General features: G+C 59.1%; 1 protein-coding gene across 5 annotated transcripts in view; it reads left to right on the top strand.

The window, feature by feature from the left end:
- Window positions 1–13,304, top strand: part of ABR (ABR activator of RhoGEF and GTPase) — a 180,332-nt gene that overhangs the window by 147,801 nt on the left and 19,227 nt on the right. The window contains exon 1 of one of the 5 annotated variants that reach the window (XM_029212802.1): window positions 7,661–8,104. The exons of the other annotated variants lie outside the window; for them this stretch is intronic. Coding sequence (XP_029068635.1) covers window positions 7,943–8,104 — 162 coding nt within the window. The 5' untranslated portion in view covers window positions 7,661–7,942. Of the gene's footprint in view, window positions 1–7,660; window positions 8,105–13,304 lie in introns of those variants that run through there. 5 annotated transcript variants of the gene reach the window in all.

Genomic DNA, 13,304 nt, shown 5'->3' with positions numbered 1-13,304 from the left:
CGAATTGGAGGGAAGGGCAGCTGGGAGAAAACTTGCCTCTAGGGAAGCAGCTAGGCAGCTCCCTGCCCTGGGACACCACAGTGGCCATGCAGGGTGTGGCTTTCCAGCCTCTCCCTGGAAGATGGACCCCTCGCCTGCCTTCAGCCTGGGCTGGGTGTGCAAGTCCAGGGGAAGCGTCTGCCTCGAGAGGCCGTGTTTTATATCCGTGCTGCCTGCTGCTCTCAGCAGGTCCATGGGGGGCTCTTCCCTTCACTGCCATCATCACCACTGTGCCAGCCCAGAAGCACACGGACGGGGAGGGACGGGGGCACCGGGACTGTTCCTCTCCCTGCCTCTGACACCACCTCCTCCCAGGGCCCAGGTGACTAGAGCTGTTTCAGACCCGTTCACTGTCCAGTGCCTCACCTGCTGTCCCTCTTCAAGGCAGGTCTGGATGGCTCGGTTGTACTTGGAGAGCAGAGTGGGCAGCGGGATGCGGGAGAGCCAGGGGCAGGATCCTACGAGAGGGCCCGCCCTGCTGTCCAAAGACCTCCCCGCACTTGCAGGACAACCTCTCTCTTCCGGCCCCCGCTCAGCTACCTCCGTCTCCGGGTGTTCCTGATCTGGGGAGCCTGGGCTCCGCCCAGGGGGTTCTGGAGACAGGAAGCATTGGGCAGGAAGCAGACGGAGGCACGGGTCTCCTCTGCCTCCTGCCCTGCGTGGGAATGCCCCCTGCTTACCTGGGAGAAGTGAGAGGCACAGAGAAGCTGATCTGGAGAGGACCTTGGGAACTGATTCCTTCAGGCCCTTAGAACAATCCCGCCTCTCAACAAACCAAAAGAGGGTGCTCTCCCAGCTCTGGGCCCGGGGGCTCCTAGACTCAGAAGCAGAAGACCCGGTTTGATCGCAGCTCCACCATCTAACAGCGAGGTGACCTCTCTGTGTGTTCCCTCTCAAACCTGTGCAAGGACCAGATGAGTCCTCGGAGGTAACAGTACCTGGCTTACTGCACGCTCCCAGTAACCGCTCACCTCCCTGCTGGCGGAGGCTGCAACTTCAGCCTCCTAGGATGGTCCTGTCTTTGATTTTATTCAAAACCTTTGAGAAAAGGACTTAGTAGGGGAATTGCCAGGGACTCCCTGAGTGAGGGCTGAGGCTGTACGTGAATGCTGATCGGGGGCGCCTCGTGTGGCTCTCCCTCGCTGTGGGCGCTGCACAGCCGACCTCAGCGCCTCACCCAGCCCAGCCTGGCCGTGGCACGAACCGTGGGGGCTCTTGGTGAGGGTCTGACCCCCAGGTGCCACCCGCTCCCCATGGGCCTGGCACAGGGAAAGCGAGGCATAGCCTGCTCACACCCTTGGAGGCAAGAGCTGAGCTGCACTGGCTTCAGGCCGGAGGTGACCTAGAAAACACCAACCAGACTGACTCCATGAGATAAGCGTTATCCTATTGTAAGGCCACCGAAGGGAACCCACACCAGCAAAGCAGAGGCCCAGAGTTTTCCCAAAGCAGAGAGAAAAGTAGAGATAAAACATGAGCTTCGGATCCAGGACTCTGACCCAAAAGTTTCCTTAAAAAGCCCCTAATCTCCCGACTTCCACATCTGCCCACCCTGGAGGGGAGCGAGGGCCAATGGCCGTGGTAGAGGAATAGCAGTTCTCATGGGAACTGTCCTCCTTTAAGCCTCTGTCCTTAAAGGAGGACCAGAGGCTTCAGAGTCTGCGGGGCTTGGGGATTACTGGGGCAACCCGAGGAGGTGCCCACAAGGCAGGGAGTGGTGGACAACGGCAGTGTGAGTGGGTAGGGCCCTGGAACCCCACTTCAGCCAGGGGCCTCTGCTCCCTGTTTCTGCCATTAGCTGGTTGGGGGCAGAGAGACTTTGGCCTAAGGTTTCATTTAGAAAGAAAGCGGGCTGTATCCTCTGCTTAAAAAAAGTTCACTGTGGACCACTTGTCTGGTCCAAGATCCTGTTTGACAGGTGTGGAAACTAAGCCCAGAGAGAGGGAGTGGCTGCCACAGTGACCAGGCAGGACTCACACCCTGGTTCCGTGGCTCCCAGGAGCTTTCTTCTGTTCACTTGGAGCTCAGAGTGGGTGGAAAAGAGTTGCTTAATATTAGCAAAAGAGAAAAAAAGCATGGAGGCTCAGCGGACCCTGACTACTTTCAAACCCCCCTGCCTGAGGCTGTTGTGTTTTCATTCTGCAGCCTGGGAGGCCCCCTGGAGTGCTCAGGCCCCTGGCTGTGCTGGGAGACCCCGGCCATACTGCCTCCATCCTGGGAGCAGGCAAGCGGCCAAGGGGGTCTGGGTGTCAGTCTGGCTGTGAGTTCCATCCATGAGTTGTGTGGGAAGGAATGGATGGATGTGTGGTGGGTGTGCTCTGCCCACTCCATCCCTGGTGGGTTTTGTTTTAGGTATACAAGATGTTCCCAAAGGCTCAAGTGGATTTTCCACCCTTTTTCTGTGACCAAATACGCTGTGAGAATTACTAGGAGTTGCCAGGGCCCATTAGGATATTAGGACAGTCCTGAAGCAGGCAAGCCCTGTGGCTGTCTCAGCCTCTCCTAGAGCCACCGAACACCCTCGAGACACCAGCCTGGGGTGGTCAGGCAGAGTGGAGGGTGAGGCTGTGTGCAGAACAGCCCGTGCTTTGCACTGTCCTATGACTCCAAGGCCAGGCCTTGGGAGACGGGAGGGTCATGGTACACCTTGAGGTTGGGCTGCAGAGCAACTACCTTTGAGTCCTGGCTGCCGCCTGTCCCAACATCCTGGAAGCCGCTCCCCAACTCTCTCTCAGGTGGCCATCTAAAGCTACCAATAACCACTAATCTACAGAGTTGAGGCTCCAGACCTTAGAGACCTGTAACCCCATGCACAGCTGTTAGCAGGCAGGGCCCAGACCCCGGAGTCCTGGCCTGGATGCCTGAAAGAGTCCCCAGTTGGTGGCACTTATCTCCTTGGATGGCGGGTCAGCGGTGGGTTGGCTAGGGCTCGGTTTGGAGTTTCACAGCTCCAAGTGAGCTGTGACCTGTTCAGGGTCCTCCCCACCTGGCATGTGGTGGCTATCTAGTCAGTGATGAATGAATGGGTAAATGAGCGGAAAAGTAGCTTCTAGGCTCAGCTCTGCCATTGGCTACTCAGTGACTTTGAGCAAAGTGTTCCTGTCCCCAGGCCTAATGCAGGCCTGGAACATAGCAGATGCTCAAAAAGTGTGGATGGAAAAACATAAACGGGTCTCACTTTCTCATTCTCTGAAGATCTCTGCCCTTCCGATCCACAGTTTGGGTTAGGATCGGTACAGAACAAGGTGAGAACACACGTTAGGAATGCAGGGACACCAGGGCCATTCATTTTAAAGGGACTCTCCCACCCCCCTTTCTCACAGTTTCCCTGCGATGTGCCACCCTCCCTGCCAACTCGTACACCCTCTGCGTGGGCCCTGGGCTCCCGTGCACTGCCCGCCCTGCTGGTTCTCTCTTGGGCTGGACTCTGGTGCCTGTCTCTGGGCAGGAACCACCATGGGCTTCCTTTCTGCAGCCCTCCCAGCCTCACACGCCACCTGCTCTCCACCCACACCCTGCCTCCCAGCTCTGCTCCCCTGGGGCTGAAGGGAGCGCACCTGGCTGACCCCGGACCACACCCCTCTCGGTCCTCAGCAGCGCCATCCCAGCCTCCTCTCCATCTCCTGCTCCTGCACCCAGCCTCTCCGGGTGGCCCTTTGGGGCTCTCCCCTCCCCCTCACTCCCAGGCTGTCCTCGCTGGGGTGCCTGTGGCCTTGGTCTAGCTGGCTGCTCAGAAACCCCCTTTCCTGCCTTCAAGTCACTTGGCTGGAGGACAGGGGCAGGGAATCGGGGTCCCAGTCTGGGCTGAAGGAAAGATGAAAGTCGTTGCAGTGGGGAAAAGGAGGTCACTCCAGAGAAGTAGCAGCAGCATCCCAGGGTTCTGAGAAAGAAGCTTCCTCCTCGTGTTCACGGGCTGGAGGATTTGCCTGGAAGCCATCCCCGTCCCCAGCTGCACCGCGCAGCGCTGGAGGCAGAGTCCCTGCCTCTCCTGCCCCAGCTGCACCGCGCAGCGCTGGAGGCAGAGTCCCTGCCTCTCCTGCCCACACAGCTCAGGTTGCATACATTCCCTGTTGACCTTTTTTTTTCTTCAGTGATGCCTCTGCTGATCACTTTAGCCTGATTTTGCCTCAATCATAGCTGTGCTGGGTGGCCGGTCCCAGCCACCCCAGGTATATACCCCTCCCTCGGTGTAACCTAGGGTCCTGCCCCGCACCTCCCTGGGGACGGCCCCTCTCATTCCTTTGGCAGAGAGCCTGGGGAGGGGATGAGGGAGGATGGGACAGTCTACTAGGAATGTTTTTAATTCCAAAGGCAGTGACATCTGTTCATGTGGGCCTTCCCACCCAGGCTCTGTTTATCCAGACAGGGGGCCCTTGCTCATCCTCAGAGGCCGGTTCTACCAGGATGGACAGAGGGGAAAGGGATGCCATCACTTCCAGGGTGGCCGGGACAGCCTGAGCCTAGCCCACCCAGCGAAGCTGAGGAAGGGTCTGTGGGGGGCTGGAGGGAGCAGAACTCAGACGGCTGCTTTTGAGGAACTCGCTAGGATCATTTGTCTTGCCCAACCCCCCCGCTGCAGCCTGCTCCTAGACCATTGCTTCCAGGAAGCAGTGAGTCAGGCTTGGGGAAGAGAAGGCAAATCTGTGCTGTCCCTAGAGAGAACCCCCAGCCCACAGGGAGGAAGGAAAGATGAGCATCTCAAGGGAAGAGCCTCCCAACAGCTATCCATCTGCTAAGGCGCTTATGTCACCATGGAGACCAATTGGCCATCTTTCATCCAATCAGAGCTTGCTTTACCCAGACAAGTGTTGAGCCTGGGGTTCCTAAGACAGAGAAGTATAAAGCTTTGGGAAGAGGATCTGCACTGCCCCCCTTCTCCCGCACACCTGGCGGGGGACGCACCTTACTCAACATCCCCCAAACTGCATCCTGTGTCATGTGACCCAGATAGAGGACAGAGAACCTTAGAAAGCCAGTGAGGGGCCAGTTCTGAAGTTAACAGTTGGCAGTGCCCAGCACGGACCATGTGTCTGCAGCAGGTGAACGTGGTTAGCAATTATAATGGCGCCTTACCGGCCAGTTACACAACCAGCACTTGCCCATTAGCTGAGGGATGCAGAGCAAAGCCAGGGAGGGTGATCCTTTTTTCTCTTCTGGTCCACGCCAACCCCTCCTCCAGGAAGCCTTCCCTGATTCTCTCTGGCTAGAATTTTCCTCTCCTTTCTCTCAGCTTTCGTGGCGCACTTGATCTGTGCTGTTCTTGCGGCATAAGACTGGGTTTCTTGAGGGCAAAAATGATGCTTTGTCCATCTGGGTGTGACGTGTGGTAGGTGCACGATTGGTAAATGCCAGATGCATGAATGCCTTTCTGCCTCCTGTTAAGAGGTGTTTAAGCCTTTGTCTCCTCTCCTCTCTTGGGTTGTCAGCTTTGTCAAGCACAGCCTTTTGATTCATCTTTGTGATTCCGCAGCCCCTATCCAGGGTTGGGCACATAGCCAGGCCCTCAATCAGTACCTCTTGAATGAAATCACTGGGATGAAGAGGTGAAGACCACAGGAATGGGTGAACCTTTGGAGGAGGTGGGTTTTGTGCAGCTGGTGGGGGCAGCTGCTGGCCCCTCATGGGGCTGGAGGGAGATTCTCTTCAGAGGTGGCCCCCAGGTGCCCTGGGAGAGCAGGTCAGGGGTGGGTCAAGAAGGGTGGCTCAGGCCCCGACTGGGCAGGGGACACAGGCACGTCCCTGCCTTGGTGGGTCTCTTCCCCTCCCACTCAGGGGTTACTGGGAAAACGGTTGTGGCTCTGCCCTGCTTAGCTGCACTGGCTTTGGGCAACTTTAGCTCAGGTAGCAGGAGGCTCTGTGCAGCCTTGGCGGCCCAGCCCTGTCTGCACTGTGCAGAAGCAGGTGTGGAGCATGGAGCCCTAGAAGAGATGGGGCTGGCCCAGCCACCCTGTAGGGACCACCAGAGTCCAGCAGAGTTCCAGGACTCCACGCTCACCTCCAGGCAGAAGGCAGCACAGACCCTGCCACACTGGGCTATCACAGTGGTGAGGGCCTAGCCAGACCTCTGTTCGTGGCCTGGCCCAGGCTGGGCTGGGCAAGTGGCTTAGCTTCTCTGTACCCTTAGTTTCCTCAAATGGAAAAATGGGGATGTGAGGACATACTTCCTCAGGTTGGGGGAGCAGTGAGTGAGGTACTCCAAGCGGAGGGTTAGCGTGGTGCCTGTCGCATAGTAAACTCGGTGAAGGGCGTCTCTTGTCATGATCAAGGCTTGGCTCCCTCTGTGGTGAAGCCACCCCTTTCTGCAAAAGCACCGCGGGCTCTGATGATAAACCCCAAGACGTGTGCGCTGGTTGAGATTCAGCAGGTGCATTCCAGATGCCAGGGGCCGCTTCTGGGCCCCGACCCACCTGCCCTGGTGGCCTGACCCACCTCTTTTCCCCGAATCCAGAGAACCAGCCACACTTCAGTGGCTGTGAGCGCCAGGGCCTTTGGAGGAGACCTGTCACGAGGCAGCTGCAGTTCCGTGACCTCAGGCGAGAACGTCGTCTCCCTGAGCCCCAGTCCTCACAGCTCTAAGCAATACCACCGACGGCACAGAAGTCGCGAGGCTCCAGCGCCAGCCGATATTGGAACGCCCTTTGCGGGGGACCCGGCTCACGGTTGGCACTGTGAAAATACTGGTTTCCTTCCTCCCCCCTTGCCAAGCTCTACAGGGTGTGATGCCTGGACGCCTCTGGGGTGTGTGGACCCTAATCATCTGGGGTTCAGGCCTTTCTCTGTTCTCCAAACACCGGACACTTGAGTTGTTACCTTGTGAAATGAACATTCATCAACTTGAGAGTCAAGAACAAGTTCTTAGTTCTCTATCCCAAGGCACCCAGCACAGAGTGGCTTTTATTGCCATTCTGTCAGTGGACGTGCTCTGCCCCCAGCAGCACAGCCCTTTTTTTTGGCTTTTCTGGTGAAGGGCACCAGTGATGGTTAGAAGTGGCCCGTGAGAGGAGCACCTCTTGCTGGGCATCTGTAACCCGTGTCGTCCTTGGATTTTTTTGCTCATGTCCCCAGAGAAGGTCCATAGTAGCTGATTCCCTCTGGGGCTGCTAAAGCCCAGGAGGTTGCCCAGCTAGGGATCTTCTTTATTCTTTACACAGGAGTCCACGCGGGTCGGGCCCTGTCACTGAGTTGGCATTGAGGGAGGCATCTGGGGCAGGAGTAGAACCCCGGGGCAGGACTGGTCCTCTGCCCGGGACAAGGGCAGCTGGTGATGGCTCCTGGCCCTGAGCCCTGGGCTCTGCAGACCCCCTCTGGCTTCCCCCAGCCTCCCGCAGACATCCCAGCCGTGAGGCGCCGCCTGGTGGGGAAGGGGTTAACCAGGGCTCTAGAGGGGAAGGGCCTGGCTGGTTGTGCTGCTTGTCAAACTTACTTTAGGAGGGGCTGGAGGGAGGGCCGAAGGATGGGTGTGGAGGAGGCCCAGCCTGGCAAGAGTTAAAACCGGGAGGTTGGGTGTTTTGGAGGGGGCAGCCTCCCGCGCCTCTTTTGAGTCACTTCCTCCGCTGGGGGGGGCTGGGGGCGGGGGCTCCCCGGCAGCCTCGGGCGCTGTGCCGCGCGCTCGGGGCTGGCCTCCCGCTAGCCTGGCCGGGACCAGCGAGCCGCTGCTGCTCCAGCGGTGTCTCCGGGGAGGGAGGACGCAGAGGGAGGAGAAAGCGGAGCCCCGCACCATGCGCTTCCCTGCCCGGCTCGAGTAACAGTCCCGGCGGCTGGCTGAGGCTGCGCCCGCTCCCACCCTCCCTCCAGCGGCTCCGGAGACCAGGCGGCCCGCGCCTCCCCCCCTCCCCGTCCCCGGAGCTGAGCTGGCCCCGCAGGCAGGCTCGCCGTCGGGTCGGGCTTTGCCGCTGCCGCCGGCATGACAGACGTCCTGCCTCAGCCCGACTGCAGCTTGAAGGCGGTGTGCGAGCCCCTGGAGCGCTGCTGCCTGGACCCGCTGGAGGAGCCGGGGAGCAAGCGGCCCCCCAACACCGGCGCGCGGCTCTGGGGCCGCGTGCGCAGCAAGCTTCTCCGCCAAAAGGTGCCCATGGGGCTCGAGCGGGTCGGCGGGGGTGGACGAGAGGGACTGAGGTGGGCGGGGGGCCTGCTGGGGCTCTGGGCAGCCCCTTCTCGGAGCTCACTGCGCCTCCTACCTGACTGAGGGACCCTGGGACAGAGGCTGGGGTAAGCTGTGGTTGGCTCTAAGTGGCCTTAACGTGATGATTAACGCTGTTGCTACCCCAGCCTCCGAGCCCTGCTCTCTCTACCTCTGTCCCTGTCTCAGGAAGAGGGGGGCTGTCTCCTGTGGGAGAGGACTGCCTGCCTCCTTTCTTTGCCTCTGCGGGTAGAAATATGAACAGATGGGGCGAGGGGCTCCTGGGTCTCAGTTTCCCCTACAGCGCCCAGCCCAGGCCCGACCCCCTGCGTCCAGTGGCCGCCCCTTCTGCAGAGGGGCACCGGCGGAAGCACCTCAGTACCACCGGCCGTGTGAGGTTTCTTTGGGGTTGTGGGGAGCTGGCGGTGCTGCCGGGTCTGGGGGCTACAGGCTGCCTCTTCAGGGACCACCCAGAGGCCTGCTGGCCCAGTGCTAGTCAGGCACCAGGCAACTCAGTCAGCGTGCCAGGGGTTTCCTGACCCAGCAGGCAGCTCAGACCAAGCTGAGCCAGGGCAGACTGCCCATCCTGCCTGCCGCCCCAGACCTGGGCGGGGATGAAAGTCTGAGATAGAAGCTGACTGTCCTGCAGCTGGGCAGGCTGCCGCAGGGCTGGCTTTGGGCCCTGGCATTGGGCGTCTGAGGAAGAGCCAGGCCATCGCCTAGCACACAGTGAGCGCTTGATAACCGTAGACCAGATTAACCACCTAAGCAAATGTCGCAGGGTACCTGTCCCGGCTGGCCAGGGCCATGCCTGTCCTTCCAGGTAGTGATAACAGAGGCTTGGCTAGTCTGTGTTGCTGGTGGGGATTTCCAAGCCCGCCCGAGGGGGGTCCCTCTGCGCAGGTCCTCACTGCCAGCCAGCATAGAGGCTCCTGGCACCTGCAAGAGGATGTGATCTGGGGCCCGTTGGCTCCTTATCTACTTTCATCCTCTTCCAACGGGGCATACGTGACCTCCCAGCGGGGACATCAGTCCTGGAAAGTGCTGGGCAGGGCAGCAACTTGAGCTGTCCTGCATTGGCCCCTGTGTCACCTTCAGCCTCTCTAGGGACGAGGCTAGCAGAGCCCTGCTGGCCTCAGCTGCTACCAGAGCCCCTCTGTGCTGAGGCAGCTGTCTGCGCCCGGCAGCCCGGAGCCATCCCCTGCCTGTACCCCCTTCCCAACCCCTGCTGAGGCCAGCAGACACCAGCCCAAAGCTCATTGTCCATTTCCAGACCCAGAGGTTGGCGAGAAAGTGACCCAGCAGGTTCCTGGCCCAGTCCCAGCCAAACAGAGTCCTTCCGGTTTACCTGCCCCTTTGCTGGGGTTGGGGGGTGGCAGGTAGGGGGCAGTTTCTAAACCTTGAAACTCCAGACTTTCAGTTCTTTTCCCTGGGCATTAGTGACTAGCAAAACCAAGAAGCCGCTTCAGGAATCCTTTAGCCAGCTTCACCTCTGGTGGCATCTGACACTTCTGTATCTGATGGTGCCCTCTGGGCAAGAGCGGCAGGCCAGCCAGGCTCTGGGCTGCTGAGCTGATTGGCATCAATGCAACTGCAGGGTGGCTGTGGCGCTGGGATGCTCTGTGCGGCGGGTGATTCAGTCCTCTAGCTCCTGCTGTGTGACAAAGTATGTTGGTGTCACAGACACAAGGGTCTGTACCGTGGGTGACAGAGGGACATTCATTCACCCTGCTGTACCTGCCTTGCTGTGCCCGGGGTTGGTGGGTGAGCAGGCAGGCTTGTGGAGCCGGACCCGCTGCCCACCTCCCTTCTTTTCCCAGCTGCATTAACCTATTTTTTTTCAGTGCAGCAGGCTCACTGCCAGACGAGGGGGCTGGGATCAGGCAGCAGCTTAGGTGGGTGGGGGAAGGGTGCCAGGTACTGCCCAGCCTGACAGGAGGGGTCACCTCATTAACTCCTCATTTAACTTTGCCACAAGGATGTGATGCTGTGGATGCCTGAGACACCGGTGGCCCTCCTGCTGCCACTTAACTAAAGATTCATGAAGCCTGGAGGGGGGTGTATGTGAGTCATCTGGGGACCCCGTGCTGGGGCTGAAGAATCTGTTTGAATGGAGAAAGCCCAGTGTTAGCCTGTGGAGCCTCTGGCCCCAGGAGTCTGCGCTCGCTGGAAGAGGGGCGGTAGGGACCACTCACAGACTCTCCTTTGGGTCCTCGGTGGGGAGCTCTGTTTGGGGTTGTGCTTGTCCCCGAGGAGAGTCCTGGGGCTGAAGCCTCACTCCAGACTCTGACTTGGCAGTCGGCTTGTTGTGCAAGCATTGAGCAGAGGAGACACGTGGCATTTGAGTTTGTGGGTTCTGCCAGTGCTCTCGGCGTTTAACTTCACATTTCTGCTTTCCTTTTCCTTTTTTTTTGGCTTTAAATCACACTCAAGACCAGGCTCAGTGCCTGGTCTTCCTCCCATCCTGCCTGTTTCTAGATCCTTAGGTTGCACTTGGGAGGGAGAAGGACTGAATGAGGAATCCCATCCCTACCCCACAAAGTGTCCAAAGGTTTTAATGGGGTCACGTGGGAACCAGAGAGGCTAGGAGTGCCCCAGGGAAGCAGCGGCCAGGCCAGGAGTTTTTGTCTCGGGGGTGGGGAGAGACAGGAATCCATGCCCCTACTGTTGCCCTGCAGCCAAGGTGAAGACGTCCAGACCCAGACCAGGCCAGATACTGGCTGGAGGTAGGGACTCAGGCTGAACTGGCAGGGACTCAGGCTGAACTGGCAGGGTCCAGGGGAGTGGGGGAGAGTTGAGGATGGTTCCTGATGACCTTGCCTCTACTTCGAGGGGTTGCCACATGGGTCTGGGAATTCCCCACCACCAAAGAGCTTCTCTCAGGAAACCAGAGGCCAGCAAGGTGAATTGAGATGTTTCCTGCTGAGCTCCAGGACGAGTCCACCTCCTCTGAGGTGGGGTTTGCTCCCCTCTACTTCTAGGGAAGGTCAGAGGTGCAACCCAAAGAAAGACAGGATGGGGAGCCCTCTTTGGGCCACTAGTCTGGGGAACCTGGGGTTCAGGAGGGTCCCTTTCTTTGTCATCTTGATTGCAACTGCAGGACAGCTCCAGACCCCTCCCAGAGTCTGTAATATAACCTGACAGTTTCCTAACGGGTAGCATCAGGCATGCAAACCATGTGCATGTCCCCAGGGCTCAGTCGGCCATTCACTGGCTGTTCCAGGCATTGAGGGTAGAAGGGTGCTGGGGTATAGAGGGATGTCTTGGGCTCATTTACCTTCACTTCATCATCTGGCTCTGGGCATCAAGAAAGATCTTGAAACCTTATTAGACACCAATAGATACCTCTCCTGCCCCGGCTGCCCACCTCTCTTCCCTACCCCCTTTCTCCCACCCTGCCCCCCTCCACCTTATTTACCGGAGGGAAGGGACCTGCATCCTGTCTTCACCATTCACATGCCCATTCACACCCCTATAGCGATCCCTCAGCTGTCGGAAGCGGCCAGTAGTGCCTCTCCGCGGGGCTGGAGACCCCTGCGGCCAGCCATTTCCTCCCTGGCCTCTGTGTGGGCCAGGACTGTGACCAGGCTGGCTGGCTGGGGGCTTGGAGGGGGGAGTAGTGAGACCTCCCTGCCTCCCTGCAGCCAGCATACATACTCCCTAGAGGGAGAGGATCTTACTCCTGGAGCCACACGGGTGGCCTCCTGACCCCCCCTGCTCCCACTTCTCCACTAAGCTGGCTTCCAAGAGGCCTGTTTGATTCCACAGAGCAGGAGTCCTCGACTCTGAGAATCTGATGACAGTTACGGAGCTCCACCCAGCCCCAGAGCCACGCGTATGCACAGACTGTGTGCTGTTTCAGAGAGGGTCACGGATCCCCAGGTAGGAACCCGTGCTCTGAGTGCACTTGGCAAGCTGCTGTTTCTTGGCGCCTGGGGAGGTTAGAAGGGGCATCGGCCCTCTCCAGCATCTCTGTGGTCCACAGGTGGCTTGGCCAGGCAGCCATGCTGGGCTTGGTGCCCCAGCTTTTGGTTGGCCTTGGACCAGGGAGGGCTGAGCCTGCCAGTTCTGCCCAAGCCCAGTGGTGCAGGACTCTCCAGAGGCCGTGAAGGCCCAGGAGGGCAGACGTTTTGGAAAGAGCCCAGCAACTTCTGCAGGTGCCGGTGTGGGGGAGTTACCAGGCGCTGGTCAGGGCGCCCAAGTCTGGAAAGGCCCAGCCCTCTGCTGAATGGCCTTGCTGGATGCCCGGATTGTCAGGAGCCGGTCCACAGGTGCTATTTTGGCTCCCTTTTCCCCATCAAATCATGCTGGGAGTTGGAAAGATGTTCGTGTTCTGACAGCTCCCTTGCACCCAAAGGAACACACATCCCCGTGCCTGGAACTTGCCTGCGCAGTCCCCGGGAGAAAGCCAGAGTCAGTCCTGGATCCCAGTGAGGCTTAGACTAAGGCCCCATTGTCCTTGGTCCCCCAAGGTGGGCCTAGAGAGGTGGGAAGTGACTTTGGGAGCTGCCGGTGGGAGTCTGCTGCAGAGAGGCTGGGAGGGCCCTGTAGCCCCACGGTGATTTCACCAATTCTGCTTTGGTTGAGAGAGAGTGGAACTCATGCCTGAGCCAGAAGGTGGAACCGTCTTTCTCCTGGACAGTGACCCCAGCCAGGGTGGGTGCCTCAGATGGGCACAGCCAGAGCAGCGACAGCCACAGCTCCCCTTCCCATCAGACACCTGAATGCCCCCTCTGTGCTCTGGCCTCCTACTTGGAGCGCCCCGCCTCCTCTCAGGCTGGTGTAGCCTAGGAGGCCAGAGAAGGAAGGGCACTGGGCTGGTAGGAGTCAAGAGGCCTCGTTTTTCTAATCCTGAGTCTACGGTCTTAACTTGCTGTGTGACCTTGGGCAGATCGCTTCACCTCTCTGGTTCTCTGGCATCAGTATAATGAAGGAGCTGAACAGGATGATCTCCTAGATCCAGTTCATATGATGATTTTGGCCACGTCTCAAGATTCCTACGCCTAAGCCTTAAACTCTCAACATGCTGGGAAAGTCTGGGTGGAAGAGGTCACAGGGCTGCCCCTGGGCCACGGCCAGCCATTCACTGAGCACGGGAGGAGAGAGGCGAGCAGGAATGTGGGGCTTCTCGACCCCTGTCCCGAAC

This window comes from Monodon monoceros, unplaced genomic scaffold (assembly GCF_005190385.1).
Source record: "Monodon monoceros isolate NGI ecotype Baffin Bay Population unplaced genomic scaffold, NGI_Narwhal_1 Super_Scaffold_9, whole genome shotgun sequence".
Lineage (NCBI taxonomy): Eukaryota > Metazoa > Chordata > Mammalia > Artiodactyla > Monodontidae > Monodon > Monodon monoceros.
The sequence above is the reverse complement of the archived record's forward strand: the minus strand, read 5'-3'. Positions and strand labels throughout refer to the sequence as shown.